Below are 26,239 nucleotides of genomic sequence, written 5' to 3' on the forward strand. Positions count from 1 at the left end.
AACTTGGGCATTCAGCAGCTCTGTGAAGAAATTTGGATAGGTTGAGACCCCAAGCCTGGGCCCAGCAGGACCTCACACCGGCAGCCCCACTGGACCTCGGTGGCTGCAGGTGGCCTTCCTGAGCAGTTCCCAACTTTGTTTGCTCAGAGCCACACCCAGGAATCATCATTCATTCCCTCATTCACTCATCCGCGAGGCCTATGCTCTGAGCCAGGTGCAGAATACAGAGATGAAAGAGACCCAGGCCCAGTCCCAGGCCAGCTCCCTGTATAATGGGCAAGGTGGAAATGGGGTTGGGGAAGATCCATACAAATAACTACGGAACAGAGGCTGAGCAGTGCAGTGTAATAACATCGCAGTTAAGATTTATGAATGAGTGTGTGTGAGGCAGGGACGAGCTTGGCCTTTGAAACCAGCCACGCCTCGGTTTGAGAGCCGCTCCTCAGCCTGGCCCAGTTATTTAACCTCCCCAAGCTTCAGTTTTCTCCCCTATAAAATGTGGCCTTGGGATTAACTCACAGATCCACTATTTATTTTAAAGCTGTGTCATCCAAGGCCAGTTACTTAACCTCTCAGAGCCTGTTTCCTCATCTCTGAAATGTGGCTAATAACACCAACCTCAGAGGGTTTGTGGGGAATAAATAAAAATTGTATGGAAAGACCAGTGTCTGGCATGAGGGTCATAGCGGGGGCAGGGCTAAATGAAAGACACCACTGATGGGACAATTACAATGGGCAGACTGGCCATGACCCGTACCTGAATAAAGCACTGGAATGAGCACTAAACAGTACCCAGCAGGGCCCGCCCAGCCCCACCATTTCTCAGGAGGCAGTGTCTGCCGCCTCAACTCAGAGACCAGCTGCATTTATTTGGGAACAGAGCTGGCACTGGCCTTTCAGCCTTACTAGGTCTTTTCCCCAAAACCACAGCTTCCTGCCACCACACACCAGGCGCTGACAGGGGCTGCTCATGCCCTCACACCCCTGCCTCTGCTCAGGCTGTCTCCTCCACCGCAGTGTCCTTTCTCTCAGCTTTCACCTGTCCAAACCCTGCCCCATCTCCAGTGCCCCCTGTGGGAGGCAGATAATGGCACTCCAAAGATGTGCGTGTCCTAATCCCCAGAGCCTGTGACCGTGCACCTTACGTGGCAGGAAGGGACTCTGCAGATGTGACTAAGTGAAGGATCTTGAGATGGACACATTATCCTATGTTATCTGAGTGTGTTCATTGTAACCACAAGGGTCCTTATAGGAGGGAGGCAAAATGGTCAAAGTCAGAGAGAGGAGATGTGACTATGGAAACAGAGGTTGGAGAGATGCTCTTTGAAGGACAAAGGGGCCACAAACCAAGGAGTGAAGGCGGCCTCTAAAAGCTGGAAAAGGCAAGGAAACAGATTCTCCCCTAGAACCTCGAGAAGGAACACAGTTCCATTGACACCTTGATTTTAGTCCATAAGACCCATTTCAGACTTCTGACCTCTAGGACAACTATAAGATACTAAGTTTGTGTTGTTTTCAGTCACTACGTTTGTGGTAACTTGTTACAGCAGCTGTAATACACCGCTCCTTCCTTAAAGCCCTGTGAGCCCTGGCACCCCCCACCCCCAGCCCCGCCCCCACTCCTTCCCTCCTCTGAGTCCACCTTGGTGCTTTCTCTCAATCGCTCCTGGGCTGTCCTCTCCCCACCTGGTGAGAGTTAGTTGGCTTTTATCTCATTTACTATATGGTGACCTCCTTGAGGGTCTGCCAGTCATTTGTGTGTCCCTCATCATTCTGAGAATTCTCCAGGGTCCTTCTGGATCCCTTTCCCATCCTTCTCTGCCCTCCTCGGGGCCCTGAAGGCTGGTCTCTGGCCGTCTGGTGGACCAGCCAATGGGAGGCAGCTGTAGGAGATGGAGGGGAAGGGAGAGGCTGGGTACCTATTGCCCCCACAGGCCAGCTGTAGTCACTACTCCCTTGGGGCAGCCCTCTCTAGCTCCAACCATACTGATCCCTCCTCTGCTGTCCCTTCAGCTTCCCCTTCCTCCTCCTTGCGGCCCATCCCTGCTCCATCCACACCCCCAAAACATTTCCTTCTCTAAAGTCCATCCAGTTCACCCTGAGAGCCTGTCATATCCTGCAGACACCCTGACTCATGCAGGTGTGGCTAAAGTCCGAGCGGATGGTCAGCTGCAATGGGCCTGGTACATGTGTGGAGACTGCCTCAGTCTGTCTGTCTTATGTGGCAACTCCCCGGGGGCTGGGAGAGAACCATGGAGACTTTTTCTCCACCCATGGTCATACAGGTGGGGAAGAAAGGCCTTAGCAAAGGGGAGGAGGGGGAGGAGGAGGCGGGGAGCAGGGGTAGGAAAGCAGCCTGAGGGGTTCTCTGGACCCCACACCCCACAAAGGCACACACATTGAGAAGTCCCAGGCCATATTTCTCCTGTGATCCCACCCCAACTCCTGACACAGAACCACAGCCTCCCCTCCTTCCACAGAGCTGCTGCTATCTTGGTGCCTGGTGCCTCCAGGCCTGGCCGGCCCCATCCTCCTTCCCTCATTCCACAGTATCTAAGCTGGTGAGTGACTCACCCCACAGCCCTCACACCCTGCCCTGCCTCTGACCCCACCAGACCTGGCCACTCTCAGCTCCATCTCTGCACTGGCTCCAACAGCCTGAGCAATGCCTTCCCCACGTTCTGCACCCCAGTCCCGGGCAACTCACCCCACCTCAAGGAGTCACAGTAGGTCCCCCGCATTTACCACACTAGCTACCCTAGACCAGGAAGCCGGACAGAATCCATTATGTCCATTTCTTACAACAACATTCAAGGGAGATGGTTACCACCCATTTTACAGATGAGGAGACTAGGCCCAGAGAAGTTAAGTGACTAGCAGGTAGCAGTGGAACTGACTCCAAAGTCCCCCTTGCTTTCCACACACCTTCTCATTTATCCTGAGCCAAACTCAGGGCAATCCCTCAGCCTCTCTGGAGCTATTTCCCAAACTAGTCACAGGGACAATGATCCTGCCTCCCAGCTCCCTGGGCCATGCAGAGGCTCAGAGAGAAGAGGGGCTTGCGAGGGAGATCAGAGGCTGGCATCCGAGTCATGAAAGGAGGTGGTGGTGTCTACTTCGGAGCCAGCCACGGCTTCAGTAGGGCAGGCTGCCAGCCCTGCCCAGCCTGTGCAATCTCCCCAGACGACCTGCAGCTAGCTTCCTTTGTCCTTAGCTTGTGGATCTGCCTCGGCTGTGCTGCCGGGGCCCCATTGCCCAGCCAACTCAATGCCACAGCGCCCCCTGGAGGCCTAGAGGGTCTCGCTGCCATGCCACCAGGTGGGTTCCTTCCTGCTACGGCCCCCATCTCTCTGCACCCCTGACCAGGCTCGATTCTGAGAGGAGAGGAGGGTCAGAGGTGGGCCTGTCTGGGCAAGGGCAGACCCTCCATCCAGGCTACTCCCTGGCCTTTCTACAGACAGCAAAGGGGTGTTGAGCTGAGAGTGGTTCAAGAAAAAGAGCTCCAGGAGGGCTAGAAGTCCACAGACTTGGATTCTAGCTGTGTGACCCTGGCCAGGCGTCTTTCCCTCTCTGGAAAACAAGGAGTGGTGGAGGCCATCTCTCTAAGGACGGGTACCTCCTCTCCCAGCTCTAAATTAGTTTTCCTGACACTCAGTTTTCTCGTGTACGGCCACAAGGGGCCGCTGCAGCCACAGCTGTGAAAGAAGCCGGAGCTTATGCAAACTACCCACACCTTGCAGGCTGAACGCCCTGTGGTACCCCGCCCCTGCGGTAGGTGAGCCCAGCCTCCCTCCTACCTGTACTAGACATGTTGGAATCACAGTGTAACCCAAATGTCTAAAAACTTCCCGGAATAGGTCGGTCTCCTCAAGTCACAGTTCTGTTGGGATTGGAGTTTAGTGGGACCCTTGGGGATCAAGCTATGGAAAGCTGGCCAGACTCGGAGCATACATCCAGAGAGACCGAGAAACATTCCAAAATCCCTTGCAAGAGGCTAAGATGCTGGACAGAAAATCCCACCAGCCATGGAATCCGCTGCACATGGGCTCAAATCCAGGAGGGTGGGAGGTCCCCCACTAGCTGTTGGTCCTTATACAAGGACTTCTCTGAACTTTAGTTTCCTCCCAGAACCACTGGATGGGAGGGTACACTTTGGGGGAGAGGTCAGTGTTTGGCCTAGGAGCCAAAGCACCCTTCTCCCCCAGCTGCTGCCCTGCACACATAGGAAATGTCGGTGCAGGCAAGAGGCTCACAACAGCTTCCAAGGTCACTTGGGAAATCGGACATTAGAAGGTTTCACAGCCTGAACACAGGACCCTTCGATGGGTCCCACCTCTCCAGCGTAGCTTTCAACACCCTTCATCGCGAAGGATTTTGCCCTGCCTACTACCTTCAACCCGTGGCACTTTCTCCCTCCCACCGTTCCAAATTTCTTCCAGTACCTTGAATGTGCTTGGCTGGCTCTTCCCTCCAGGCCTCTGCTCTCCCCACCACCTCCACCTCCACCTGTTTCCTATCCCACCTGCCTCTACTCCTCTCCCTGATCCTCCCCCAAGTCCAGATTGGTTATCCCTGCTCTAGCTCCTTAGCCTGAGTTCCTCCCCTATCACAGCCCTTCCTTAGTTCCCTGGAGGTGATTTCTGTTCACCTGTGTGTCCCTGGTGGGTGGTGAGATCCATGTTTGGCTTGGTTACTTCCATATTTCCCACTGGGTTTGATCACAAGAGTTTTGGTTTTAGGGGAGGTTATCTTGTATTTCCTGACACCCGAGGGAACATACATTGGAAAATTCAGAAGCCCAAATAATTCAGGAAGAGGCTTCCGTCAGGAACTCTTAATAAAGAGGATGCTTTGAGCAAGCCCCCCTCCCCTGACACACACACACACACACACACACACACACACACACACAATTTTTTGCACCTCAAACATGACTATTTGCTATGGGTTTTGAATTTGCTTTGTTTCCTTTGTATTTACTCAAGTTACCTCCCCATCAGGGCCAATAGAAGTTCCCTTGGAAAATCCCAGTGTGTCCTAGTCATGTTGAAGGGAATGGAGGGAAGGGATGTGGTTTTGTTCCTGTTTGGACCTGAGAGAAAGGAGAACTGTCTGACCCTGAGGCTGAGGGGTTGGTGACAGCAGACATGGACATTGGACTCTGGGGGCAGAGAAAATTCCGGGAAATTATGAATCACAGATTTCCACGGCTCAAAATTCCGTGGAGACCACTCACCCCAGCACCCCCATTTGTTCCACACACTGAGGACCCCAAGTGAGGAAACTGAGGCTCAGAGACAAGAAATAACTGGGGCAGGGACTCATTGGATACTTGTGACTGCTTGCTTCCAAAGCTTTCCTGCTCATGGGAGGAGTTCGTTTCTGCACTCAGTAGGTGCTCTGTGATTATTTTAGATGGCATGAGACGCTGAGGGGGGGCTTAAGAGTCAGACCAATTCAGATCTTTCTTCAGCTGAGTTACAGCATCTGTCTGAGCCTCAGTTTCCCACCTGTGAAGTGGGTAGTTGTGGAATTTAAAGTAGATGACTCATGTAAAGGCCAGCCACAGTCCCAGCACAGAAAGGTCCAGATGCAATGAGGAGGATGCAGTGGAAGCAGAGAACGACGATGCCAAAGAGAAGCACCGTCATCAATGGAGCACACCCCTGGAGAGAGGAGGGGACCCACTCAGGCACAGCACTCTCAGCTGGGGGTGGGGGTGCCTCACCAGTGACAGTATGATGAGCCCAACCACAGGGCTAGAGAAAGGTAAGAGTGGGGTGGGCCTGGAGGCGGCCCTCAGGATGTAGTTCAGTCTCCTCACTTTCACTCAGAAAGTCCTCCATGACTTCCCAGCCACCAACCCTCAGCAGCCCCTTCTCACACTCTGCATTCTAACATGTTCTAGTTTCTCCATTAGTGCCATTCAGTGTCACCTCCAGGCCTTGACAGGTGCAGTTCCCCTTGCCCAGAACACTCACTTCTCCCCAACGCACACACCACACTTCCATCAAATATCACCTGGATAAATCCAACCCTTTGTTCAGGTCTCTTCCCAGCACTTCCTCCATGGAATATCCCCTGACCCCTAAGACTGGGTCAGACACTCCAGCTGTGTGCCCCAAAGCCCTTGGACTTCCCCAGAATGGTTCTCAGGATGCTGGGTTGTGGTTGCTGTCACTCGCTGATCTCCTCAGTAAAACTAGGGGGCAGAGCTCGTGTCTGCCTGGGTCACTGCTGTAGCCCCGTCACCTAGCTGCATGCCAGACCCAGAGCAAGCCCTCACTGCATACATGATGGATGAAGGAGTCAGTGACTTGGTAAAGGCCTCCACTTGGGGTTCCCATGAGCAGAGAGCTCAGAGGAGCGAACCTTCCTCTCTACCTCCACCCAACCTTTGGATCTCAAACATGATTCTTACTGGTTTAGTGTTTTCTTGATTCACCTCCTTGCGATTTCCCTTTGTCTTGACGAAAGTCCCTTCTGACAATCCCCAACATGTCATAGTCATGTGAGGGCAACAGATGAGAGAGGTCATAATTCACCGCATTTGACCTGAGTTAAAGTAAGAATGGCATGTCCCTGAGGCTGAGGGTGCTGGTGGCAGCAAAGATGGATCGAGACATTCTTGAGCGAGAGATTCCCGAGAGCTCAGGAAGATCAGAGCCACCTGAAGACGTCCGAGTGTCACAACCAGACAGTGTTGAGGCAGAGTGGTCCTCAGAGACCGTCGGGACCACCACCCTCATTCCTTCCTTAGTTGTTCAGTCACTCATTCCTTTAACAAGCTCAGACAAAGTGCTTTCACAGGGGAAACTGAGGCCAGGATAGCAGAGCTCACTTTTAGTTGCACAGTTGTTTCAAAATAGCTCTTCTCTGCTCTTCAGAAGCCCACCTCTGACCTTAGAAAGTGTTAAAAACTGTCAGAGGCCAGACAGGTGGTGCTAGGAAGGCAAGATTTGGAGCCACGCAAACTTCGTTCGGCAAGTTACTTCCCTTCTCTGAGCCAGTTTCCTCATCTGTAAATGAAAGCAACAGTATCTACCTCTCACAGCTGTGAGAAATGGATGAGGTGACATATGGAACCTGTCCCATGCCTGTCATGGGAAGCCTCCCCAACCACCATCGCTGTGTCAGGAGGTCCCGTAAGCTCTCATAGGCCCCGTTCCCTCCTGTCACCGACTGCACTCTCCGCACCATTCAGCAGTTACCACCTGCTTATCTGCCTCCAGCACTGGACTACGAGCCCCGTGGAGAAAGAGACCTCATCTATTTTGTTCATGATTTTGTTTGTTTCCAACCCCTGACACAGAAAAGGCACCAACAAATATTTGTTGAATGAATGGACAGATAAATGAAATGATCTGAAGAAGGGGTTAAAATACATGGAGACCCCCAGGAGATATGTTCATGAAGAAGCAGGGTTAGGACACCTGCCCTCACCTTACCCCTCCTCGCTGTATCATTCACCTCACACTCTACTGCTTCTCTAGGGTTTTATGTGGTGGTGGTGGTGGTGGTGGTTCATTTCTTTGAACTTGCTTTTAGGTTTCATGAAAATCCCTTCAGACAGCCCTGTGGTTCTCAGTCTAATAAGAGGAGCGGAGAAGGGAATTCATTTTGTTCGTGTTTGGGCCTGAGACAGGGAGAAAGCAGCAGGGCCCCGAGGCCAAGAGAGCCAGAAGCGGCCTTGACATGTAGGAGAGACTCAAAGGAGAGGGAAACTCAAGGAGATCAAAGTGCTTGAGGTTTATGAGTGTCGGAATGATAGATGTTGAAGCCAAAAGGATTTTTAGAGACCATCCGGCTGTCACTCTCCTTCCTCCACAATTTGCTCATTTACCCTTTCCTCTCCCTTCAGCAAGAACAGGCCCAGGGCCTCCTGCATTTGGAGACTGAGTTCTCAAGAAAGAATCGACATGTGTGAAGTCACCTGTCTTTTTCTCAGCTCTTCGTATAGTCATTGTTTCCCACAAAAGGCATTTCAGACAAGCCTCGGCTTTTAGGATTTGCTTGTCTCTGTATTCAGTGGGGGCTTAATAATTGTTTGGAGCCAGAGAGAACAGGAAGAACACCAGCTTTAGAGCCAGGTCAAATGGATTTGAGTCTTTCCTTGATCACTGATAAGCTGTGTCACTTCAGACAAACTAACCTCTCTGACCTTGAGTTTCTTAATCCGTAAAATGGGCATGATAATCCCTGCTCCCTTGGATCAGACTTCCCAGCTTCCAATCTTGGTTGCATCCCATAGAAGTTGCGTGGTTTGGTAGACTGGAGATACGTGAGGAAATGGGCTCCATTTGGGACATCTAGTTTGCTGGCATGGGTGGCAGAGACTGTGGTTCTGAAACCCGAGCTGTGGAAGCTGTTTCTCAATTCAGCAGGCCACATCCTGACTTGGAAACTTCCTAGTCTTGGCAGAGGCAGCAGCTCCCTTGGCAGATCCATTCTGCTGTGCCATTTTGGGAGGTGTTAGAAATTCAGCCTAGATTTTGTTTATCCAGCCCTCCTAATGATTCTTTGTGTTATCTAAAGCTCTTATAAATTCCTTACTTGTTAAAATAGCAAGAGCAGCTTCTGTTGGTTGCAACTGAGAATCGGACCAATATAGAGGATTATTGGCAATCCTGAAGTCATCCAGTGTCATTCGAGTGTTACCAATGTTCAGGAGAGTCTTGTTCTTGGTCACTGTCATATCCACAATCTAAAAAAGAGGAGATAGCATGGAACCCATGCTCCCCTGCTATGACCCACTGCTGGAAGCACAAGAGGCCAGTAAAGCCATAAGAGGTGAGGACCCTGTCCAGGAAGATGCTCAAGAGGTAGGAGAAGCTTCCCACAGCTGGTACATGGCACAGACCCCTCACAGCCTTCAGCAAGGATGTTCAATGTAGCCTTCACTCATTCGACAAATATTTGAAGAGCTACCACAAAAGACACCGGGGGGGAGGGGTTAGAGATCAATGATATTTCTCATCAAGGAGCCCATAGTCTACTACAATGTCCAAGGTGTCCAAGGAAAAGAGAGATGACTTTTTGGCTGTGAGAGATCAAGAAAGACTTCATGGAGGAGGTGGCAATTGAATTGGTCCCTGAAGGATGACTAAGATTGCACATGAATAAATAAATGGAAGAGGGAGAAGAAACAAGATACCAGAGGCTGTTCTCTAGAAGGTGTGAAGGTAAGGGGAACAGTTGGGAACAGTGAATTAGCTAGACTGTGACCAAGGCAGAGACCAAGTCTGGTCCATCACAATGTCTGCCCAGGGCAACACTGAGTGTAGTCACTCACTAAATTGAGTAGATGAGTAAATGGATGGATGGACATGTGGATGGATGGATGGATGGATGGATGAGTGGATAGACGACTTCCATCCGCAGAGTTCTAGATTGTCTCCATCACTTGAACAACTAGCATGTGTATTGAGGGAACCCTGGTCACTGCCAGCTCCCCTCCCTTCTCTGAGCACTAAGAAGCCCCAGGCCTTTCTTCCACATCTGGGCAGGACTGCACATCGGCTGCAGTGCTGCTCACTGGGGCTCAGGGCAGCAGTGGAGTGGAGAGAGAAGGGCTGCCTCTCAACCCCACCTTCCCTGCCCCTGGGGCCTTGGCCACAGATTCCTCATGAGAAGCCCCTTCGTGCAGATTTTCCAGGGGCCATACAGACAGTGTGTGTGGTGGGAGGAGGGCCTTGTCTGGAGGGGCCTCTGCATGGATGCTCAATTACACCCCACATCCGGCCCTGCTCCCCACATCTGTCAGTCCTCTCCACATCTGGCCTTGCTTCCAATATGAAGAGTAGGCCTGGTCTCACTCCAGTCACACCTACATGTCTTTCTTTCCCTGCCTCCAAGCGCTCTGTCTGGCACAGGGAACCAGACTGGGCAAAGTGGGTTCAAGGATGAAGGAGGCTAACAGCACCCCAGTCTGAGTGAGTGGTTCCTTCTAGACCATATGACATGGCTCACTCTTCTACCCTCTCGGGGCTCAGGGGCTGCCCTCTGAGCCTCTCATCTCCAACACCCTCTGTGGGAAAGCAAGAAATGGAGCACACGCAGCTCAGGGCACCCTGGCACCTGAGACCCAGGGAGATCAGCCCTGCCTCTCTTCTACCCCGTGTGCCAGGCTGCAGCTGGCACCCCAATGCCAGCATCCGCAGTGTGGGCCCTGCCCTTGGAGGGGGGACGAGTGAAAGAGAAGGGGCTGCAAGGACTCAGGCAGACTGAGAAAAAGAGAACCAGACAGATTCTACCTATGAGGTGTCCCCAAAGGGCAAGGGGTATAGGGACTTGGGGGATTGAGAGGCAGAACAAGGACAGCCATGGGAGCCCTGCTGCTGGCCTACACCCAGCTGCTCACATACCCCACTTTCTCCTCCTCGCTGGCTGTCTGCTGTTGAGCCCAGGTAGAGCCCAGGGAGCGTCCTGAGTCATTAAGTGTTTAGCCACTGGAGGAGGGAGAGCAGGTGTGGCGTGGGCCAGCCTCACCACTAGCCATCGAGGCAGGTGCTTCTGGGCCAAGGAGCCTACACCTGTCTGTCAAGGCTGGTTTTTTTCCTCACAGGTTAGGTGGCTGCCACCACCTAGCCAGATTCCACCAGACTAAGGGGTATGGGTGAGGGTGAGGGTGAGGGCATGGGGTGGGCCCTCAGAAGGTTGCTCCACCTGAGTCCAGACACCCCAACCCCTGTATGCAAGGAGGTTTGGGGCACCAGCTTTGACGCGGGACAGGTCTGAGTCTAAAGCCATGTTCTTCCACTTACTTGGGGAAAGTTGCTTCCCTTCTCTGAATAAATGTGTAATTCAAAACAGGGGTGAGTGCTGTTCGTGGGAAAATGGGGAGCACATAACGAGGGTGTGGTCCAGTCAGCCCTCTCAGGGAGGGTATCCCTGAGAAAGAGACGTGAATGAAGGATGAGCAGGAGTGAGCCAGAAGAGCGTCCTGGAGGAGGCGCAGATAGCACGTGCAAGTGTCCTGAGGCGGGAAGGAGCAATGGGATTGCCAGGGCAGAAGGCCAGTGTGGCTAAAGAGCAGTGAGTGCGTCAAGCAAAGCATTTGGGTGGCAAAAAAATAGTTCTGACCTCACGACATTGTGGTGAGGCTTAAAAGAGCTAATGTTGTAAAGCTGTTGGTGTGGGTCATTTTCTGGACTGTCCGAGGCATCGTGTCTGCCCGACTTGCCCTTGGACTGTATGGATAACTTGGGTTCTCAGCTCTCTTGCTTATTATCAGCTCACCCCTCTAGTCTGTTGAGCCCCCATTAAGATGGAGGACCCATGTTAAGAGGGGCTGGGAGGAGGGCACCCAAAGTTGGAGGACCATGATTTCTTCCATTCAGGACCCTCCAACCCTCCAGGCAAGTCCTCCACTACTCTGCCTTCCTTGTGGTATTTAATCTTTACAGTCATTTTCTTAGATAGGTACTAATTTTTAAATCATTTTACAGATGAATAAGTTGAGGCTCAGAGAGGGTTAGTATCTTAGCCACCGTCACAGAGCTAAACATACAGGAGGTGGAGCGAGTTTTGTCCTGTATGAATGAGAGCTAAGATGGGCACAAGCCTCGGGCCCCTTCTCTCTACCCCCAGCCGCACGTACTTTCTGGGACCCTCTCTGCATTCCTCCTCACTCTGTCTCTCTCCTTGTTCCAGCTGTTTCAACTCACCCCTAGCTTCCCCCACCTCAAACACTAAGCTTCAAAAAATGTGTGAGTGAATGAATAAATGAACGATCCTCACTACCTAGTCCTAACCCCCAGGGCCTTCTCTCTCTCTCTCTCTCTCTCTCTCTCTCTCTCTCTCTCTCTCTCTCTCTCTCTCCCCCTCTGTCCCTCTCTCCCCCTCCGCCCCTCCCTCCCTCCCTCTCTCCTTCCCTCCTTTCATCTATATGAATTTCTGTTTCTATCTCTGTGTCTCTTTTCGCCCTTTCCCCATGCTGAGTCGCCCCAAAGTTAATCAGCGTACCTCAAAGGAAAAAGGCTTCCTTTCTCCCCTAGTCCTACAGCTAATGGTGCTGCACAGAGAAGCCCCATCAGGAGAGCAATGGGCCAGCGAAGGGCAGGTCCTCGGAGCGCGTGCCTGTCCTGCGTCTACCTGAGGCCAGGCCACTGTCTTGGACGACCTTGCCATTCCCTTGTCTCCCATGTGGCAGCAGCCAAGCTCAGTGAGGTGGGCCCGGCCAGGACATCAGGACCTCCAGCCTCTGCACCTCAGGCCTCCTTGGGGACAGCAGCCTGTAGGACTAGCTGGCTACATTACCCAAACCAGGTCATCGGCGGCCTTGGGGAAGACCATTCACACCATAGAGAGATATGCCACTTGTTGCCTGTGAAGTTCCCTGGATACATTTGCAGTCCTCCCAATACAAAGAGCCCCCAAGGGGCAGCCAGACGGCTCAGTTGGTTAGAGCACGAGCTCTTAACAACAGGGTTGCCAGTTCGATTCCCACATGGACCAGTGAGCTGCGCCCTCCACAACGAGACTGAAAACAACGAGCTGCTGCTGAGCTTTGGGAGGGGCGGCCAGATGGCTCAGCTGCTTAGAGCACGAGCTCTTAACAACAAAGTTGCCAGTTCAATTCCCGGCATGGGATGGTGGGCTGCACCCCCTGCAACTAAAGATTGAAAACAGGCGACTTGACTGGGAGCTAATGGGCCCTGGAAAAACACACTGTTCCCCAACATTCCCCAATTTAAAAAAAAAAGAGCTCCCCAAAACTAAAAGGGACCCAGAATTTCAAGGTGGGTCTCATCCCATAAAACGAGTCAGTTAAGAAGAATTCATGCTGGTCTCATGGGACTCTCTTCATCCCATCCCTAAGAGAACAGAAGAGGAACGAAGCACAAGATCAGGGACCTGAGCACTGGGCTGGGCTCGGCACTCAGTCTGTAGGACCTGGAGCAAGCCACTGTCCCCCAAATACGAGGAGGCTGCAGGAGACATCTGTGCAGCCATCTCAGCTTTGCCCTTCTGTGTTCTGAGAGGGCGGGGAGAGGATCACTCCTCCCAGATTGCACTGGGAGAAGTGGAGCCAGAGGGACCACGTGACCCACCCTGGATTCTGAGAAGCAACTCCTCCTGCCTCCACTAGTCGGTGCTATGGAGTTGCTTTCCTGGTTTCCCATGGGTTAGATCTGGGGTGGGGGTGGGGGTGGGGCGGCAGTCTTACCATTGTCAGAGTGGCTGTCCCAGGTCTTATTTGGGTGCTTGTGGCACCAGTCCCTGTGGATGAGAGCACTGGCCAGCAGGACCCAAAGTGTTGGCTGCCCTCTTCCCAATGGGGCATGGTACTGGGGGACTCCAGAGGGAAGTGGACTCCAAGTGGGACTCTGGGATAGCTGCTCTGCCAGCTCTTTTCCTCAGGGCGCAGCGACACAGGGTGGGACCACCTAGAAGCTCCCTACTTGACTCCCTCTCCTCCTGCTTCTGAGCCTGCTCTTAGCCTGGTTGCCTGCAGACGCCATCTTTATCTTAGGCAAACCCACTCTTCCTGTATTGCCTCTAGACAGTGATGGCAGCCTCTCAAGGTAAGGGGAAGCTGACCCCACCACACCCAAGTGTAAGAAATCTCATTGGCCGGCCAGGTGGCTCAGATGGTTGGAACACGGTGTTCCTAATGCTGAGGTCACGGGTTAGATTCCCACATGGGCCAGTGAGCTGCGCCCTCTACAGCTAAGATTGTGAACAACAGCTCTCCCTAGAGCTGGGCTACCGTGAGCAGCCGGTGGCCAGCATGAGTGGCTGGCAGCCAGCCTGAGTGGCCGGCATCCGGGGAGAGCTGCCGTGAGGTGCTGTGAGCGGCAGAGCAACCGACTGCCTCAGCCAGGGGGGAGCACAGCAAGGCTCATAATGCCAGCATGGGCCAGGGAGCTGTGTCCTACACAACTAGACTGAGAAACAACGGCTTGAACCGGAGTGGATTGGGGGAGGCGGAAGAAAGGGGGCTAAAAAGAAATCTCAAATTGTTATATGCCCCTAAAGCGGGTCTTTTTTGGTGGAAACTTTAATCTGGTACCATCTCCAAAGCAGAGGGGTGCCTGGGGATTCTTATGCAGAGCAGAGCATTCTACGCTCCGTCCTCACTGTGACTGCTGATGTTTTGCTCTCTGTCCAGACCCATGTGGCCTCCCAAATGTGGCCCACTCCCGATTCCATGCCACACTTGAACTCATTGCCCAGCTGGGAACAGTGGTTCTCATACTCCAGCATCGCTAGGGGAGTCACTCAGCCCTTCCCCCAGGGTCCTATCACTTCTAGGGTCACAAAACCATCCCTTCCCAGTCTCTGAGGGAGCTCCTTCAAATCTCCCTCCTCCCTGAGTCATCTGCTCATACCTCCAAAACTCTGGTCATTCACCTCCAGGATGGCCCACCCTCACCCAGAGATCACCCCCAGATCAATTCTTCTTAATGCCAAAACTCAGGTTAGAAAACTTCCAGGAGTTTCAGGGACACAAAGCAGACTTCTCTTCCCTGGAGTGAAGATGGGGTCACAAGAAACCAACATCACTTCATTCCTCTTCCTAATAACTCACCCTTCTAGGCTATCATTTATAGAACACCAACTATGTGCCAAACACGATGCTAAACTCATTGCCTGTGTGAAATCATCTAATCCTCCATCAATGGTATATAGTAAGGGTTTCATTCCCCATTTTGTGAAAGAGGATCTTGCCCAAACTCTTCCAGGCTAGTCAGTGTACGCGCCAGGACTCCAACCCAGGGTGTCTGATTCCAAAACTCAGGCTTTTAGCCAATTGTCCTAAAAAATTATGTCTTTCTTTAACCCCACCTGTGACTCTCCCTAGATGCTTCATTCATGCAGCCAAATGAATAAGCTGTTAAAACTGACACAGTCACTAGTCAGCTCTTTCCTAGCTCCAGGCAGTGAGCCCTACCCATCAATGGAATCTTCACTATTCACTCAGGTGAGGTCCTCCCCTTACTCTTCCTTTTCCAGTCCCCCAAAGACAGGAAAAGACACTCCCCACCAAAGGAGGCTCTTACAACCCTGGCTCTTAATATGCATTTACTCATTGGATTCCCGAAACAACTCCCATTCCAACTGCTTACTGGAAACTAAGGCTCTCCAAGATCACCGAGCTAATGCAGAAGAGAGCCTGGGTTAGAATCCAGTCAGTCTGTTCCCAAAGCCTCTAAAAATGGCTTCATCATGGACAGAGTCACCACACACAAGAGGTAGTATCGCTCACACAGAGGTGTCCTGAGCCTGCGCTGTGCCAGGCACTGTTAGTGGCCTCACACGCGTTCTTCCCTCGAATCCTCACAACAAGCCCATGAGGGACTTACTGTCATTATGCCCACTTTTCAGGTGTGGAAATTGAGGATTGGAGATGATGATCAACTTGCCCTCCGTCAACTAAGAGCAGGCAGGATGCAGACCCAGCTCAAGAGGCAAGAGCAGCTGGCATGGTGGGAGGCAAAACTCTCAGCAAAGCATGAGTTCTTACTGGGTCCATGGACCTCCATTGATGAGCTTTAGGGGATCCATGAACCTCATGAATTGTATGCAAATGTGTGCATGCTTATTGATGGGGAGGAAGAGAAGATCTATAGCTTCAGTGTATTCTCAAAGAAATGTCTGATAACAATCCCTAGTGCAATGCCTGGCATGCAAAAGCCACGACAATATCTGGTGAATAAATGAACAAAAGAACAAATAAATGAATGAGTGAGTGAATGAATGTATGTGCCTTCATGCCCTAGGAGACACCACAAGACCTGGCACATACCTCTATCTGTCTCTTTTGAGATGGTGAAAGCCATCCAGGGACCTGAGCCCAATCCTCCCCCAAGCCCTTTCTCCCAGTCCCAGAGGCTACAGCCAGCCAGGTGCTATGATGAGCTCCAAAGAGATGCTTCCTCCCCTTTCTTCCCACCTCCACTCCTGACGATGACCAGGCAGAGGCAGGAGTTGTGCAACTCAGATAATAAAGCTTTATTGAATGCCAAAGGGGGCAAGGGTGAGGCAGGGCTCAGGTGTGAAGTGCTTGGGGGATGGGAGAGGGGATCTCCCAGTGAGATCTGTGTCCACACGGGGAGGGTGCTTCCGAGGCCTGAGCAATGCTGAGAGGCCTTAGTTCTTGGTGCGAAGGACCTGCTCGTGGGTGGACACCACCTTGCCATCGTGCACATCCATGACCTTGGTGCGGATCTGACGACTGGAGGTCACTGGGGAAGAGGGGAGAGGAGGTGTTACCAGCAGTGGACAGGCAGTGAGGAAATCAGAAGGGGGGAGGCCAAGGAGCTGAAGGGACTTAAATGAGCTGTGTCTCTGCTGCCCTCTCCCCTGATTATCTCTTTAGTCACAGCTCTTGCCCCAGTGCTGATATTATCAGTACATTTCTTTCAGATTAGGACACCCTAAGGTCAGGGGTGGAGTCTGTGTCCTCAGAACGAGCCTCCTAAGAACTCAGATGGGACTAGTTCAGTCCCATGTGTCCCAAATAGACCCAGATTGACCGACCCATGGAGGGCAGAGCCATGTCGAGCCCTGTCCATGGTACTGACCACCAGCACCGTGAGGTGTGCCACAGACGCTGGGTGACAAAAGTAAAAAATGGAAACCCCCAGCTTCTAGCCCTAAGGAGGGTTTAGAAAATGGTTTATAAGGATAGTAGGTGAGGGAACTCTAGCTCAACCTCTCAAGAAACCCCTACCCAACTTTCTAGACCTGCTGGGAGACCAGCGGGGGTCCTGAGTCCAGGTTTGATGAGGAGGAAGGTCTTACCATCTCTGGACGACTGAGAGCCAGAGGAGAACTGGGAGGAGGACAGGCTGCGAAGACAGAAAGGGGAAGAATCATTAGAAACATGGTGGGGGGAGGGTGGGCAGTGAGTGAATAGTGGGAAGACGGACTGGGAAGGAGGGCAGGGCACTCACTGGGCGTCCTCGCCCTCCAGCAGGCGGCGGTAGGTGGCGATCTCCTGCTCCAGCCGCGTCTTCACGTCCAGCAGGATCTTGTATTCCTGGTTCTGCTGCTCCATCTCGCAGCGCAGCTGGGCCAGCTGCTGCTCCACGCTGCCGATCATCTCCTGGATCTGGGACAGCTGCATGCAGTAGCGGCCTTTGGTCTCCTCCAGGCTGTTCTCCAGGGATGCTTTCTGGGAGGGAGGGAAAAAGGATCAGGAATCACTGAGTTGGCCATTCCCTTTCTCCTAGTCCTGAGCCCACCCCAGGCCTGGCAGCGCCCCCTACCATGCTGAGCTGGGACTGCAGCTCGATCTCCAGGTTCTGCACCGAGCGCCGGAGCTCGGAGATCTCGCTCTTGCCACTCTGCACCAGCTCGCTGTTGTTGGCCACCTCGCGGTTCAGCTCCTCTGTCTGCAGAAAAGAAAATGTCATTTCACCCTGGAAGTTCCTGGGAGGCAGGTCTCCTGGGTCCCTTCCATCCTGAATGACACCTACCTTGCTGAAGAACCAGTCCTCGGCGTCCTTGCGGTTCTTCTCTGCGATCTTCTCGTATTGGTCGCGCATCTCGTTCAGGATGCGGCTCAGGTCCACACCAGGGGCGGCGTCCATCTCCACGTTGACGTCTCCGCCAACCTGGCCTCTCATGGAGTGCATCTCCTGCACAATCAAAGAAGAGCCCACAGTCAGGAGCCTCACTCTGGCCGCTGATTGGGATGCCCCAGTCAGAGGTATTCCTGGCCTGAATGTTGCGCTCGACAATCTCAATTCCGTCTCTTCCCTCCCAGCTTGTCTTCTAAGCAGTCTTTTCCATTTAGCTCTCACCTCTTCGTGGTTCTTTCTCAGGTAGGCCAGCTCCTCCTTCAGGCTCTCGATCTGCATCTCCAGGTCGGCTCTGGCCAGGGTCAGCTCGTCCAGCACCCTGCGCAGGCCGTTGGTGTCGGCCTCCACGCTCATGCGCAGGTTCAGCTCCGTCTCGTACCTGGAATGATCCGAGAGAAAAGGAATAAGACACCCATCCTGACCACACTGAAGGCTTTGTTCTCTTCTCCCTGCAGCTTCTTCCCATAGCTGGCGCCTTTGAGGAGTTTAGGGAGCCAATCTTGAAAATGACAAGATGCCCATTGATTGCTCAGATCTGAACATTCCTGGGGGTGGGGCAGGGAATAAGGCAGTTCATCATGCTGCAGAATTCAGGGAGGGGAGATGCTTCTAGTTCCAGCCAACCAATAGCACACAAGGCCTCTAAATATGACTACCTCCTAAACTTTAGGGGCACATGGGGAAGTGGGAAGTGGCTCTCCCTAAGACAGTGGATCCCAAACCTAGCTGTGGGTCAGAATCACCCAGGAAGCCTATTAAAAATAACTGAATGAGAACTCTATGGGTGGGGCCCAAGAGTTTCACTTATATTTTTACAAGCACCCTAAAGGGTTTTCATAGGGCCATCCTGGCACTCATCAGTGCTGTTTAGGGAACACTGCTCCAAAAATGCCCCACCCTGGGAAGACTGGGCATTCTCGCCACCACTGCAAACTCACTTGGTACGGAAGTCATCTGCAGCCAGGCGGGCATTGTCAATCTGCAGGAGGACATTGGCATTGTCCACGGTGGCCGTGAGGATCTACAAAGGGAAGGTCACAGGTCATTGGTCAAATGGACATCCCTAGCCAGGCTTGGCTGCAGCTGGCATTAGGCTTTTGCTTTCATGCTTTTGCCTGAGTCCTCCCTCCTCCCCAAAAGCCTTCGCCATAGCAACCTACAGGGTAATCTCCAGTAGTCCAGGTTTGACTCAGGACTTTGCTGACTTGTGGTCAGCAGAAGGGGTAGAAAAAACCGTGGCCTCATAATCACAAGCTCTTGAGTTCTAATCCTGGTTTTACCACAGACTTGCTGTAAAACCTGAGACAGGCCTCAGCGCCTCAAATCCCCACCTACAGATGAGACGCAATTCTCAGTCTGAATTCCCTCTCTGCACAAGCCAGACCTCCAGTCCTCCACAGGCACATATATCCCTTTTCAAGCCAGCAGAGCATGGGACCTCAGATGAGGCTTTCCCAAAAGATGAGACCCAGTTGGCACAGGAAAAGCAGAAGCAGAAGGAAAAAAAAGATGATTGAACCCTGGATTAGCTGGAGTTCCCTCCCTAGTCATCTCATTTCCTTAATCCACACAAGGCATCAGAGCCAGACACCAATGGAAACAGAATCAGCAGGGAGGGCTCCTGGGGTGATGTGGGAGCAGGGAGCAGGGGACTAGAGTCAGATGACAAACGTTTCCAGGTTCTCTCCTGCGCGGGGTACATAGGGTGGGCCACCAGTATGTCTGTCTCTGTGTGATTTCTGTGCCTGCCTGGCTGTGGGGAGGGGCCACCCAGTGCCAGGACTTATGGGCGGCAGCCACCACAGCTCAGACTAATGAGCTAATGAACGGTTTGGGTGTCTAGCCTGGTCCCGTTACAGCTTTGCTCCTCCCCTGTGCTGGAGAATGAACAGGTAGCTGCCTCCTATACTGGCAGGTGGGGCACAAGTGTTCTAGCCTCGGCTCTGCCGTTAATTTGCTGTGTGACTTTGGGCCAGTCACAGCGTTTCTCAAAGCTTCAACGTCTTCCTCTGTGAAATGTAAGGGTAGGAATTCCTGGTCTCACATGATCTGAATGCATGAGCAAGGCCATGGAAACCATCTTACCACTGGCCAGCTCTGTTGGGGGCATCCAGGGCCAGAACAAGGGATCTGCCTTGTCTAAGAATCGAAAGGTGCCAATAGCTTGCGGCATCTATTGCTCCAGAATCAGGTAATGGAATGGCACCTGCTGCTGCCCAGTCCACCCACCTTGTTCCTCAGCTCCTCGATGGTCTTGAAGTAGGGGCTGTAGTCCTTGGTCTCAGCAGGCCGCTGCCTCTGGTACCAGTCACGGATCTTCACTTCCAGGTCAGCGTTGGCCTCCTCCAGGGCGCGCACCTTGTCCAGGTAGGAGGCCAGGCGGTCGTTGAGGTTCTGCATGGTCACCTTCTCGCTGCCTCCCACAAGCCCTTCACCACCAGCAAAGCCACCACCGAAACCACTACCCAAGCCACCCCCAAAACCACCACCCATGCCAGCACCGAAACCCCAACCCATATTTCCTCCTCCAAAGCCGCTACCAAAGCCCCCACCAAAGCTGCTGCTGCTGAAGCCGCCGCCATAGCCGCCCCCCAGTCCGCAGGACCCCCCGGAGGAGTAGCGAGCAGAGGAGACTGACAGGCCCCCGTAGGTGCTGGGGGCCCGGCAGGACCCTCCAGCAAGGACGGAGGACATGCGGCTGGAGCCACCGCCAATGCCACAGGAGCCCTTCATGGAGCCAGAGGAGGTGAACTGGCGGCTGCAGGTGGTCATGGTGCCAAGGAGGGAGGTGAGTGAGCGAGTGAGTCGGCAAAGAAAAGAGAAAGGTGCTCAGGTAAGTTGGAAAAGGATGTAGGTGCTTTATACTCGTGAGTAGGGGGCGGGCCTGGCATTTTCCATTCCCCTTGGCTTTCATCACCCACAGGCCAGCGCCAACTCCCAGCCAGATCCCTCCCCTCCTCCGCCTCATCATGTCTGTCATATTTTACTGGAAACTCATTGTTTGGGGTGTTTTGGGTTTCTTGTCCCGCCAGACGTGATTCACATGAGAAGGTGTGGGCCTGCAGGCTACACTTTCCCATCAGGCCCTGGGAGCTGTAGCCCTTAGGAACCGGCATGCTGGGCTAAGCCAGGGAGCAGGGAGCAGGGCCTCTGCACCTTTAACTAGGTTGGCCTTTGACGTTCACTTAGAGGAAGTCCACCACTTCAGGTGGCACCTGGCTGGAGAAACGCCAGCATGGCAAGGTCACGTCGGGCACAGAGATGCCCCCTAAATGTTACCATCTATAAAAAGAAATGAGAAGGTCTTGGGGACCTGCCAGGTCTGACCTGCTGGGCTGTGCTAAGGAGCCTATCACATCCCTAGCCAGTCAGGTGGCTCAGGCTTCTACCCTGACACCCCCATTGAAGGGAAATCCAGCAGCTCTCCCTGCCCTGGGCAAAGATCCTAAGACCCCCACACACACCTGCAGATGAGCCCCTGGTGCTAGCTTCCCACTCTGGCTAATGCCAGACGGTGTCACAGGCACAGCCTGTGAAAAACATTGGGAAAGAGCATGCAGTCAATGAGTCCTAGCTCTGCTATTTACTCCTGTGTGGCACAGGACCTGACAATTCTCTGAGCCTCAGTTTGCCCATCTGTAAAGTGGGAGTAAATACCATCCAACCTGCCTACTTGCGAGTCAGCTCCCAGAATCCAACTGGGCAGTGTATGTGAAAGAGTTTTGTAAGCTGACTGTAGCACAAAGCTGGTTAGCATTTTTGTAGCCCAGTCTGGGCTCCAAGCGTGGTACAGCAGCACCCTTGGAACAAGCCTGGAAGAGCTTTTTTGCGTCCAGCCCCAGGTGTCTTCTCAGGCCCCCAGGACATCCCTGGTGGGAGGGGCTGGCTCACACACCCATATTGGAGCCTCTTGTGGAGCTGGCCCAAGGGTTTGGGGGTGGAGGGGAGGGAATGTAATCACCTGGGAATGGACTCAACAAGTCCCTGAATCCTGAAGCCCCAAGAGTCAGGGGACATTTCCAGGGGTCCATTTGGTTCTGCCTTGGAGGTGTGTGTATCAGGACCTCAGCTATCCTACATCTCCAAGACAACCTCCAAAGGCACCCCCTCTGGCCACACCCTGCCTTCTTGCCAGCCCCTCAGCTCCAAGGACCCCGGCGGGTACGTTGGGAAGAATGTGGTCGTGTCTGGGGCTGTCTAACAAGCCCTATCTCCCCAGACAGGCCCCAACAGCCCCCGCTGGAGTCTCCAACGCTCTTTGCTCTTCAGAGGATCAACTGCTCCCAGAAGAAAAGTGGAGCCTTCTTCTCCCCCAACCCTCACTGCCATCAAAGCAGACGTCAGGGAGTCCCTGCCCCCACCAAGTTTAGGAGCTCAAAAGACAATGCTGAGACAGACACTTGAGGTTGTGGGCTCCTCAAATCTGCTGCTCCAAGAACTTACAAGGATGTGAGTAAGCGAGGGCCCCACCCCTGACAAACACTCCTAATCTTCCAGAAGGCCATCCCCCACCCGAACCAACCCTACAATTCCCCAGTGAGAGGCAGCAGGCACTTTGGCTGAGGGACAGATTCTTTTGTTAGGAGACATATTGCTGTCAGCTGTGGGTTGGGGAGTGGGTGCTCACCAGAAAAAGAAAGCAACATCGAGAGGGACCCAAGGAGCAAATGTGGGTGCAGAGCCTAACACCAGCTTTCTCTGTGCTGCCCACCATGCTGTCTCCCTGCAAGAAACACCCTGGAGCATGGGACACAGGAAAAGCTCTCCTTACCCCCTTACCTGATTCATGGAACCCAAAAGAGGCTCCTTCCTTGGCTCCCTCCAAGGGGAATTCCAAAAGATAAAAGGGGTAGGGCACCAATGACATATAAACACATGCACACAATCTAAGGAGAGACTTTTGCCAGCCCTCCCCACCCCCACAGACCCTGGAACCCCAGCGTGGAATACAAGTCTGATCTTTTCCCCCAACCTGGGATTAGAACCCTGGTTCAGATCCTGAGGCCAACCCCCCTTCCCCTGCAGACATGGAACTAGGCACCAATGGCCCGGGGATGGGATCCTAAGGAAGGAGGGGACCTCAGGATATCCCGGTCTTAGGAGGGAGGCACAGCCCCTGCCCTCGGAGCTCAGTCTAATGGAAGAGACTGTCCCTGCCCTTAGGAAGCCCCCAGCCTGAGAGGGAAAGAGGATACACTTCAAAATTACTTAAGATATGAACAAACATAAGAAAAGTGCAATTGGGGCAGCCAGTTGGCTCAGTGGTTAGAGCACAGTGCTCCTAACACCAAGGTCGCCTGTTCGAGTCCCACATGGACCAGTGAGCTGCGCCCTCCACAACTAGATTGAAAACAATGTCGTGACCTAGAGCTGAGCTGCGCCCCCCACAACTAGAATGAAAAACAACAACTTGATGACATCCTGGGAAAACACACTGTTCCCCAATAGTCCCCAATTGAAAAAAAAAAAGTGCAATCCGTATGTATTTGTTTCCTGGGGTTGCCATAACAAATGACCACAAACTTGGTGGTTTAAAACAACAGAAAGTTATTCTCTCACAGTTCTGGAGGCCAGAAGTCTGCAATCAGGGTGTTGGCAGTGCCACATTCCCTCTGAAGGCGCTCGGGGAGATTCCTTCTTACTCTTCCGGCTTCTGGTGGCTCCTTACATTCCTTGGTGTGTGGCAGCAAACCTCCAGTCTCTGCTTCCATCTTCCCATGGCCTCCATCTCTGTCTCTATGTGTCCTTTTCTATCTCTGATAAGGACCCTCATTGGATCTAGTGCCCAGCCTGATCCAGTATGATCTCATCTCAATTCTTACCACATTACATCTGCAAAGACCTGTTTTCAAATAAGGTCACCTTCTGAGGTTACCGGTGGACATGAATTGGAAGGGAACACTATTCAACCCACTACCACCATGTAACAGGCTGGCAGCTATCCACGTTGCAGAGGCGGTGGTGAAAACATGGTGGAGAGACAATATGCTAAAATGTGGGCAGGGCCACTCCGGAAGGCTTCTGGGAACATTTAGTTCAAGAATATAAGGGAGTCTACAGCAGGAAGGCACAGAATTCTCAGGTCTCTGGTCCAGACTTCTCACCACTCAATTTCTCTGGTTCCTTCACAGATAGAAAACTGCTCTGGGAGAGATCTTTTTTTTTTTTTTCAATTTAACTTTTAACTTGAAATAATTTTAGACTTTCAGATAAAGTTGTAAAAGTAGTACAGAGTTCATGTGCATTCTTCACCCAGCTTCCCCTAATATGAGCCTATCACATTAACGTTGTACAATGATCAAAACCAATAAGTTAGGGGCCGGCCCGGTGGCTCAGGTGGTTAGAGCTCCATGCTCCTAACTCCAAAAGCTGCCAGTTCCATTCTCACATGGGCCAGTGGGCTCTCCAACCACAAGGTTGCCAGTTCAATTCCTCGAGTCCCGCAAGGGATGGTGGGCAGCGCCCCCTGCAACTAAGATTGAACACGGCACCTTGAGCTGAGCTGCAGCTGAGTTCCTGGATGGCTCAGCTGGTTGGAGTGCATCGTCTCAACCACAAGATTGCCGGTTCGACTCCCGCAAGGGATGGTGGGCTGTGACCCCTGCAACTAGAAAACGGCAACTGGACCTGGAGCTGAGCTGTGCCCTCCACAACTAAGACTGAAAGGACAACAACTTGAAGCTGAACGGCACCCTCCACAACTAAGATTGAAAGGACAACGACTTGACTTGGAAAAAAGGCCTGGAAGTACGCACTGTTCCCCAATAAAGTCCTGTTCCCCTTCCCCAATAAAAAATCTAAAACAAACAAACAAACAAACAAAAACAATAAGTTAACATTGACCCAATGGTATGAATTAACTGCAGACTTGATTCAAATGTCTCTAGTTTTTCCATTAATGGTCCTTTTCTGTTGTACGATTCAATCCAGGATTCCACATTCCATTAGTGGTCCTGTCTCCCAAGTCTCCTCCTATCTGTGACAGCTCCTCAGTCTTTCCTTGTCTTTCATGACCTTGACACTTTTGACGAGTACTGGTCTGTAGCTATTTTGCAGAATACCCCTCAGTGTAGGTTTTTCTGACATTTTCTCATCATCAGATTGAGGTTATGCATTTTGGCAAGAAAAGAACAGAAATGCTGCTCTGCCCTTCTCAGGGCATCCTCTCAAGCACGTAAGACTCATGAACATGTCATGTTCACCTTGTCCATTGGCTAAGGTGCTGTTCGCTAGATTTCCCCACTGTCATGTTACTATTTTTCCCATTGAAATTAATAAATACTTTTGAGGAAGACATTCTGAGACTATGCAACTACCCTGTTTCTCCTTAAACTTTCATCCACTAGTATTCACATCTGTCAGTGGAAGGAAAGAGCTCTTGACGCCCAATGGCCTCATTTGCCTGGACGCCTCGAAGGAATCTGGCTCTTAGGAGAGACTTGGAGGGGAGGGATGTCCAGGCCCAAGAAAAACTCTTTCTTCCTCTGCTGTCTAGCCCCAAAGCCGAACTGGACCTGCTCAAATCCTCTCTGTGCCCTAAGTCACTCCCACGCAGGCTTCCCTTGAAGAGATACCATCTTTCTCTAATCATTGATGTCTAGAGTCTTTTACTAGGCCTCTGTCAACCCCAGGGGAATGGAGGGGCAGTCGGTGTCTTCCCTATGTCACAGGTAGGAAGTCTGAGCTCCAGAAAGACTCATAGTCGAGTGGCCAGTTGGATCCCCCTGTGATTCTCAGACTCCCAGGGTCTTCCCAGGGCTGGGCTTCTCCTCTCCTCCTGGCAGAGGCCTGAATCTCCTGCTTTTTCGTCCCTGTTCCTCCATACTCTCCCCTTCCCAGCCGCCTTCACTTTGTTCATCCCTCTTCCCACCAAGTCCCAGCCACCTCTGTGTAGCCAGGGTAGAGTCTCCTAGGGCTGAGGGCTGTCACTTGTAGAGACAGTGAGCTGGGGACTGAACTGACCTGGACCTTCACCTCTGCTGCCAGAAAGGTAGAGCTAGCATGGGGGCTGGGAGCAGGCAGGATTGCAAGCACAGCAGGCAGTTGGGAGCCTGGAGCACCTCCCTGAGGCTCTGGGTCCACTTTCCCCTAGAAAGCTCTGCCACCCGCTGGTTTCCCAAGCCAGCCATCTGGGCCCAATGTCCTTGTGAGAGCCTGGGCTGACACAACAGATGGGTTGAGCCAAGCCCATGGCCTTGTCTGAGCCTGCCAGCTGCTAGAGCTGACAGAGCAGAGACTGACCACCCCACATTATAGATGAAGAAGGTTCAGAGGTTGAAGAAATTTCCAAGGTCCACAGCAAGGAAGCTGCTCAGCCAGGATTCAACCCCAGCTCTGCCTCACTCTCTAGTGACAGGTCCCCTCCTGCTAGAGGGGCCCCAAAAGTCAAAGCCAGAAAGGGCCTCCACAGTCATGTAGACCAGCTTCAACTTTATAGATGGGGAAACTGAGGCCCAGAGAGGGAAGGCTCATGTCCAAAGTCACAGAGCAGAGCAGCCTACTTTGAAAGTGCAAAATGTTTAACAAGTATCACCCAAGAAGCTGAGCTAGACAGAGTGAGACTATGCAGGGTGAAAGAGGTGGGCCTGAACCCCAGCATCTCACTCAGGTTGTTAAGAACATGAAAGGTTAGATGGCCAAAGGCCAGCAACAGACAGGTTCACTAACCCCCAATAGCATCCTGTTCAGAGAAAGTAAGGCTTCAGTTC

General features: G+C 52.5%; 1 protein-coding gene across 1 annotated transcript; it reads right to left on the bottom strand.

Moving 5' to 3' along the window:
* Positions 1 to 15,933: 15,933 nt before the first annotated feature.
* On the bottom strand, positions 15,934 to 20,359 carry LOC141568891 (keratin, type I cytoskeletal 14). The gene is made up of 8 exons (XM_074320007.2): positions 19,761 to 20,359; positions 18,470 to 18,552; positions 17,754 to 17,910; positions 17,427 to 17,588; positions 17,217 to 17,342; positions 16,902 to 17,122; positions 16,750 to 16,796; positions 15,934 to 16,190 (listed from the first exon to the last, which is right to left on the bottom strand). Exons 1-8 carry the CDS (start codon positions 20,301 to 20,303, stop codon positions 16,096 to 16,098), a joined length of 1,434 nt encoding a protein of 477 aa, XP_074176108.1. The 5' UTR covers positions 20,304 to 20,359; the 3' UTR covers positions 15,934 to 16,095.
* Positions 20,360 to 26,239: the final 5,880 nt, after the last annotated feature.

This window comes from Rhinolophus sinicus, chromosome 12, assembly GCF_057876585.1.
Source record: "Rhinolophus sinicus isolate RSI-liver-muscle chromosome 12, RSI-T2T, whole genome shotgun sequence".
Lineage (NCBI taxonomy): Eukaryota > Metazoa > Chordata > Mammalia > Chiroptera > Rhinolophidae > Rhinolophus > Rhinolophus sinicus.

Coding starts and splice junctions, on each gene's coding strand:
- LOC141568891 (XM_074320007.2), bottom strand. CDS start 20,303: ATGACCACCTGCAGCCGCCAGTTCACCTCCTCTGGCTCCATGAAGGGC. Junction 18,553..19,760: donor TCGAGGAGCTGAGGAACAAG/GTGGGTGGACTG, acceptor TTCCCTTTGTAG/ATCCTCACGGCCACCGTGGA. Junction 17,589..17,753: donor TGAGAAAGAACCACGAAGAG/GTGAGAGCTAAA, acceptor TTGATTGTGCAG/GAGATGCACTCCATGAGAGG.